Raw genomic sequence first — 8,116 nt, forward strand, 5'->3', positions numbered from 1 at the left:
GTGACTGAATTGAACTGAAACATCGTTAATGCGGGATTAGATAAATAAGTCATGATAAATCCACTGAATGGAATACTCCATAGTCATTTTTAAAATGAGGATATTCTTTATATACTGACCTGATGCAATCTCCAAAGTACAGGGATGTGTGTATAGTATGCTACCACGTGAAAATGCATGTATGCCTAGATATGTATAAAATACATGTGAAGAATAAAAATGAAACATTTACCTTCATTTAAGCCTCTAGGAAAGGGCCTGGGTTTACAGGGAAAAGGCATAGGAGTAAGACTTACAATTCAGTAGTAGCATTTTGTACCTTTTATTTATCTGGCTGCCCATGCAGCATGTGGGAATCTCAGTTCCCTGACCAGGGATCAAATCCGTGCCCCCTGCATTGAGAACTTGGAGCCTTAACCACTGAACCAGAAGGAAAGCCTGCTTGTACCTTTTAAATTTTATTCCATGTGCATGCATTCCCAATATATTTTTTAGAAGATTTGTTTTAAAAGAAATAAAAATAAGATTAAGACATTAAAAATATAAAAACTATCTGGCAAAGTGGGAAAATGTTTGGTTTAAAAGAGTATACAAAATTTTCTGTTTTGCATATAGGGTCACCAGCCCAGGTTGGATGCATGAGACAAGTGCTCAGGCCTGGTGCACTGGGAAGACCCAGAGGAATCGGGTGGAGAGGGAGGTGGGAGGGGGGATCGGGATGGGGAATACATGTAAATCCATGGCTGATTCACGTCAATGTATGACAAAATCCACTACAATATTGTAAAGTAATTAGCCTCCAACTAATAAAAATAAAAGAAAAAAAAAAAGAGTACACAAAATTTTATCCACATAATATTTTATAATAATAGAATTATAAGGCAGAATAATGGGCTAGAATAATAAAAGATGTCGGCTTATGATCAAGTACTGGAAACACACACAAATGGAAAGGGTGTTTTAGAACTGTATAGATATTATAATATGGTGTGATAATATGTAAATTACAATTTAGTGGAAAAAAATTACATTTTGATGGCAAATATCTGATTTCCATAGAGGTTTTCAGAAAGAGGTTTTTTTCATGAATCGAGGTGCACCTGGTCACGCTGCCAGAGCAGGTCCTGTTTGGTTTCCTGCCAGCCTCGCTGAGGAACAAGATGCTGGAAAAGTCACTGCAGTTGGTCACGTCCTCGCACTTAACACTCGTTTACCAGACCCTGGACAGTTTGTTTATTTGTGAGGAAAAGACTCTGCATAAACAAGAAGAGACTTTTTGGAGGTGGGAAAGCCAGGGTGTTAACTACCCTCCTTCGTATGCCAAGCTTCCTTCCTTGAGGAAGGGCCCCGGTGGGAAACCGGAGGTGGGCTCTGACCAGGAAGGAAGGAGAGTCAGGAACCCGCAGCAGGGGCCTGCCCCAGTTCCACAGGCCCGGCGACCTCCTTGGCTCTCCCTGCTCACCCTTCAGCGAGAGCGGTGTGAGAGCGCAAAGACCCAGCTGAGAAGCCAGGGACTGACTCTGCCCCTAAGTGCATGACCTCATAGAAGTCACTCAGCCTCCCAGGCCAGTCTTTTCATCTGTAAAATAAACCTACCTTGCTTTGCAGCCAGAAGAGTGAATGAGATCGGCGTATTGTCTCATTCTGGGTACCGTGCTACATCTCTGCCTAGACTGCGTCTCGGTCTCCTTGGCCTGCACCTCACACTTATCAGCCCTCTGCCCTCCCCTTCTCTCTTTGGGCTTCCAGACATAAACTGTCACTCATGACAGCTGTGCTCGGGATCCACAGACCCAACTGGGCCTCTTCATATGCATCGTCCACAAGTATCTCAACCTTGATTCATCAAAAACTAAACTCGTTATCATCCTCTCCAAACTTGGTCATCATCCAGTGTTCTCTGTTCCAGCAATACCTCTAGCATTCAGAAACCTGGGGATTTTCCTTGACTCTACTCCAACATACATGGCTAACAGCAGCAGAAGCCATCTTCTACCACATGGCCTGGGAAACAGAGGAAGCTGGACTGGAGTGACAGGATGAAGCAAAAACACCAGGAAGCACGGCAGAGAACAGAAGAGACCACGTGGGCTCCTAAGGACGACAAGTTCTGGTTTTGCTCAGGAGCCAGATGCAGCTCCACTCTTGGATTTTTTAAATTCACCATCTTAACTATTTATTCATTTATTTATGATTGCTCTGGGTCTTCATTGCTGTGCAAGGGCTTTCTCTAGTTGCAGCGAGCAGGCTTCTCATGGTGCTGGCTTCTCTTGTTGTGGAGTACGGGCTCTAAAGGGTGAGGGCTTCACTAGTTGTGGCACAAACGAACACTTTAGTGTTCACATCAATCAACAGCAGGGAGCTCTGTTCCCTGCAGTCCCTCAGGAAGCAACTGCCATCTTGAATGTCGTTGGTTACTGTTTGACAGAGCCAGGACTAGAACTGAGGTTGCCTGACTTCTTATTCAAGGCTCCTTCTACCCTAACTGCCTGTGGTAGCCAGTCTCCAAGATGGCTCTTAATGATCTACACCTCCTATCACCTTTGTGTAGTCCCTTCCATACTGAATAAACAGCGCTCACATATTAGGAGACTGCAGAAATGACTGTGTGACTTCCAATGCTGGGTCATAAAAGACATTGTGGCTTATACCTTGTCTCTTTCTGGCATCTGTTGCTCTGAGGAAAGCCAGTTGCCATGCCATAAGAATATCCAAGCAGCCCTAAAAAGTGAAACCATCCCCAAGAAAAAGAAATGCAAAAAGGCAAAATGGTTGTCTGATGGGGGCTTAGAAATAGCTGAGAAAAGAAGAGAAGAAAAAGGCAAAGGAGAAAAGGAAAGATATACCCATCTAAATGCAGAGTTTCAAAGATTATCAAGGAGAGATAAGAAAGCCTTCCTCAGGATCAATGTAAACAAATAGAGGAAAACAATAGAATGGGAAAGACTAGAGATTTCTTCAATAAAATTAGATACCAAGGGAACATTTCATGCAAAGATGGGCACAATAAGGGACAGAAATGGTATGGACCTAACAGAAGCAGAAGATATTAAGAAGAGGTGGTAAAAATACACAGAAAAACTATACAAAAGAGATCTTAATGACCCAGTTAATGACGATGGTGTGATCACTCACCTACAGCCAGACATCTTGGAGTGCAAAGTCAAGTGGGCCTTAGGAAGCATCACTATGAACAAAGCTAGTGGAGGTGATGGAATTCCAGTTGAGCCATTTCAAATCCTAAAAGATTATGCTGTTAAAGTGCTTCACTCAATACGCCAGCAAATTTGGAAAACTCAGCAGTGGCCATACGACTGGAAAAGGTCAATTTTCATTCCAATCCCAAAGAGAGGCAATGCCAAAGAATGTTCAAACTACCGCACAATTGCACTCATCTCACACACTAGCAAAGTAATGCTCAAAATTCTCCAAGCCAGGCTTCACGAGTATGTGAACTGTGAACTTCCAGATATTCAAGCTGGTTTTAGAAAAGGCAGAGGAACCAGAGATCAAATTGCCAACATCTGTTGGATCACAGAATAAGCAAGAGAATTCCAGAAGAATATCTACATCTGCTTCATTGACTATGCTAAAGCCTTTGACTGTGTGGATCACCACAAACTGTGGGAAATTCTTAAAGAGATGGGAATACCAGATCACCTTACCTGCCTCCTAAGAAACTTGCATGTAGGTCAAGAAGCAACAGTTAGAACATGGAACACGGACTGGTTCCAAATTGGGAAAGGAGTACATCAAAGCTACATATAGTTAGTTACCCTGCTTATTTAACTTCTATGCAGAGGACATCATGGGAAATGCCGGGCTGGATGAAGCACAAAATGGAATCAAGATAGCCAGGAGAAATATAAAAAACTTCAGATATGCATATGACAGCTCCCCTTATGGCAGAAAGTGAAGAGGAACTAGAGTCTTAAAGCTCAACACTCAAAAAATGAAGATGATGGCATCTGGTTCCATCACTTCATGGCAAATAGATGGAGAAACAATGGAAACATGGAGAGACTTTATTTTGGGGGGCTCCAAAATCACTGCAGATGGTGACTGCAGCCATGAAATTAAAAGACGCTTGCTCCTTGGAAGAAAAGCTATGATCAACAGCCTATTAAAAAGCAGAGACATTGCCAGCAAAGGTCCGTCTGGTCAAAGCTATGGTTTTCCCAGTAGCATGTATGGATGTGAGAGCTGGACCATGAAGAAAGTTGAGTGCCAAAGAATTGATGCTTTTGAACTGTGGTATTGGGGGAGAATCTTGAGAATCCCTTGGATTGCAAAGAGATGAAACCAATCAATCCTAAAGAAAATCAATTCTAAATATTTATTGGAAGGACTGATGCTGAAACTAAAGCTCCAATACTTTGCCCATCTGATGCAAAGATCTGACTCCTTGGAAAAGACCCTGATGCTGGGAAAGACTGAAGGCAGGAGAAGGAGACAATAGAAGACAAGATGGTTGGATGGCATTATCGACTCAATGGACGTGAGTTTGAGCATGCTCTGGGAGTTGGTGATAGACAGGGAAGCCTGGTGTGCTGCAGTCCACGGGGTCGCAAAGAGTCAGATACTACTGAGTGACTGAACAACAACACAGAGTGAAGAGGAATTAAGACCTCCTGTTAATAACCAGTACCAACCAAGCATGTGAGTCAGTCATCTTGGAAGCTGATTCCACAGCCTTAGTCAAGTCTTCAGATGAGAGCTGCCCCGCCTAACATCTTTCTGTTTGTTTTTTTTTAATCTTTTGGCTGAGCCATGCAGCATGTGGGATCTTAGGTCCCCAGCCAGTGGTTGAACCTGTGGCCCCTGCATTGGCAGCACAGAGTCTTAACCACTGAAGAACCAGGGAAGCCCCCCGACAGCTGACATCTTGATTGCATCTCAGAAGAGACCTTGACCCAGAACCACTCAGCTAAGCTTCTTCCAAATTTCCAAACCACAGTATATGAGATAATAAATGTTTATTCTTTTAAGTCATTAAGCTTTGGGGTGACTTGTTATAGATAATTAACATACAACCTTTATAGAGATCTAATATTTTTTTAAAAACCTTCTATTTTTGGCATTTGTACACAGTCAGAAATTATTATTCTCTTTCCCCTAGCCTTTGGCCTAGCTCAGGTTACCTAACTAAAAAAGCCTTCAGGCTTAAGGAATCCAACCCAGGAAGACAGAATCCCATATTACTCTTTAAAGAAGCCTTTCCCTTTCCCTGTTATGCAGAAAGCTCCCAGGTCTCCTAAGAATATAAAAAAAATCCACATTACATCACCTTCACCTGGATGATCCTGAAAAATGATTCTTACAAAAATCAAAGGAATTGGAGCCCAGACTTCCCCAATTAAATACAGTATTGAGGAAATATTTGAGAAATGACACCCTATGATACCTGAGTTTTTCTGAGCTGAGAAATGGGTGTCGACAGTAGTGCTAATGCCTTATATTCATATAGTATACTTTTCACAATATTTTCATATCTATATCTTAGGTAGGTTGGGAAGATATAAATAAACCATATACATATGGAACCAAGGGCCCAGAGCTCATGATCTGCCCACAGTCTCATGATGTGTGAATGACAGGGCCAGTTCTAGAATCTGGGTTCCAGTGACTCCAAGTCTGGTGCGGTGCTTTCCAAGGCAAGACCTCCCGGGTGAGATAATATAAACGCCTTTCAGCTGGGGCTGTCCTCTGAGGTCAACGTGCACTTGTAGGTCTCTTTAAAGGCCTCAAGGAAACGTGGTATTACTTCATCCACAGTGACATGCCTCTGGAGCTCCTCACTCAGGGAAGTGACGCCTGTCCCAACCAGCCCACAGGGCACAATGTGCTCAAACCACGTGAGGTCCGTAGAACAGTTCAGCGCCAGGCCGTGGGACGTAACGTGCCTTCCACAGCGGACACCTGCAAGGCAAATCAACAGGTCTTAGAATAGACACCCTCCCTCCCCAGGCTTCATGATGGTCCTCAGTGAGATGAAGAAACTGGACTAGACCACTAATTTTCCAATTCTGTTTCTAGAGCACCCAGAATGTTGTCCACAGATCAGGGGAGGGGGTCAAAATGAGAGGAGACGCCTGTGGCTCCACAGTGGCTGCACTTACTATGGACATTACAGAAAGGTCCTTTAACAAAGATTCCGCTGTTTAAAAAAAAAGTATGAAAAAAATTTTCATCCTTATTGTCCAGATATTGTGAAGTAACCTGGCAACTCACTTCTCGTTGTCCCTCCATTTCTAAAAATGAGTGTGTTGAACCACGTGACCTCCGACGTGACCTTCCGGTTCTGAAGATATCAGTGAGGAGAGCCTTAGAAACTCTTAAAGCAGTGGGCAGACGATTCAAAGCCCGCGCCAGTGACATCCCGCCCGCCCAGGGCTCTGCCCTCACCACCATTGGTCGGGCCCCGCCAGGCCCCGCCCCGAGGCGCTCACCGATCGCGCAGATCTTGCGCTCGCCCAGCCAAACGCCGGTGTAGGGTGGGGGCCGCGCGCAGGCGCCCGGCAGGCCCTGGAGCTCGCACAGGCGCACGGCGCACGCCTCCAGCGCCGCCACGTGGGTGCGCAGGCGCAGGCCGAGGGGTCGTAAGTCGAGTACCGGGTGGCACAGTAGCTGGCCCGGGCCGTGGAAGGTGGCTAGGCCGCCCCGGCCAAGGGGGCGCACCTCGGCACCCAAGGCCCGCAGTCGCGCCGTCTCTTCGGACGTCAGGCCGCCGCGCAACCCGGTGGTATACACGGGCCCCGCGGGCTCGCAGAGCAGAAGCGCACCCGCCTCGGGCCCTGGCTCGGCCTGCAGCCGCCGCAGCCAGCGCTGCTGCAACGCCAGCAACTCGGCGTAGGGCACCTGACCCAGCCACACCAGCCGTACAGCCGGTTGCAGCATCTCGCCCGCCGCGGCGTCTGCGGGGCCCCGCCTCCTTTCTGGGCCTAGGGGCGGGCCGGGAGGGGCGGGGACCCGGAGCCTCCGCCCCTAAATGCTTGTTACTGGCTGTTGAGAGAGTGTTTTGATACCTAAAGTAAGGTCAGTTCAATTCAGTCGCTCAGTCATGTCCGACCCTTTGCGACCCCATGGACAGCAGCGAGCCAGGCTTCTCTGTCCATCACCAACTCCAGAAAATTGCTTAAACTCATGTCCATCGAGTCCGTGATCCCATCCAACCATCTCATCCTCTGTTGTCCCCTTCTCCTGCCTTCAATCTTTCCCAGCATCAGGGTCTTTTCCAGTGACTCAATTATTCGCATCAGGTGGCCAAAGTATTGGAGTTTCAGCTTCAGCTGAAACTTCCAGTCCTTCCAATGAATATTTAGGACTGATTTCCTTTAGGGTGGACTGGTTGGATCGCCTTGCAGTCCAGAGGACTCTCAAGAGTCTTCTCCAACACCACAGTTCAAAAGTTAATTTTTCATTGATTAGCTCGAGTAATTTTCTGGTGGAGTCTTTAGGGTTTTCTATGTAGACGATCATGTCATCTGCAAACAGAGTTTCGTTTCTTCTTTTCCTATCTGGATTCCTTTTATTTCTTTTTCTGCTCTGATTGCTGTGGCCAAAACTTCCAAAACCATGTTGAATAGTAGTGGTGAGAGTGGGCACCCTTATCTTGTTCCTGATTTTAGGGGAAATGCTTTCAATTTTTCACCATTGAGGATAATGTTTGCTGTGGGTTTGTCATATATGGCTTTTATTATGTTGAGGTATGTTCCTTCTATTCCTGCTTTCTGGAGAGTTTTAATCATAAATGGGTGTTGAATTTTGTCAAAGGCTTTCTCTGCATCTATTGAGATAGTCATATGGTTTTTATCTTTCAATTTGTTAATGTGGTGTATTACATTGATTGATTTGCAGATATTAAAGAATCCTTGCATTCCTGGGATAAAGCCCACTTGGTCATGGTGTATGATTTTTTTTAATATGTTGTTGGATTCTGTTTGCTAGAATTTTGTTAAGGATTTCTGCATCTATGTTCACCAGTGATATTGGCCTGTAGTTTTCTTTTTTTGTGGCATCTTTGTCTGGTTTTGGAATTAGGGTGATGGTGGCCTCATAGAATGAATTTGGAAGTTTACCTTCTTCTGCAATTTTCTGGAAGAGTTTGAGTAAAATA

General features: G+C 45.2%; 1 protein-coding gene across 1 annotated transcript; it reads right to left on the reverse strand.

Moving 5' to 3' along the window:
- Positions 1 to 4,961: 4,961 nt before the first annotated feature.
- On the reverse strand, positions 4,962 to 6,921 carry LIPT2 (lipoyl(octanoyl) transferase 2). The gene is made up of 2 exons (XM_043907016.1): positions 6,450 to 6,921; positions 4,962 to 5,919 (listed from the first exon to the last, which is right to left on the reverse strand). The coding sequence occupies exons 1-2, from the start codon at positions 6,895 to 6,897 to the stop codon at positions 5,690 to 5,692; spliced, it is 678 nt and encodes a 225-aa protein (XP_043762951.1). The 5' UTR covers positions 6,898 to 6,921; the 3' UTR covers positions 4,962 to 5,689.
- Between the last annotated feature and the right edge of the window lie 1,195 nt (positions 6,922 to 8,116).

Source organism: Cervus elaphus, chromosome 1 (genome assembly GCF_910594005.1).
Source record: "Cervus elaphus chromosome 1, mCerEla1.1, whole genome shotgun sequence".
Lineage (NCBI taxonomy): Eukaryota > Metazoa > Chordata > Mammalia > Artiodactyla > Cervidae > Cervus > Cervus elaphus.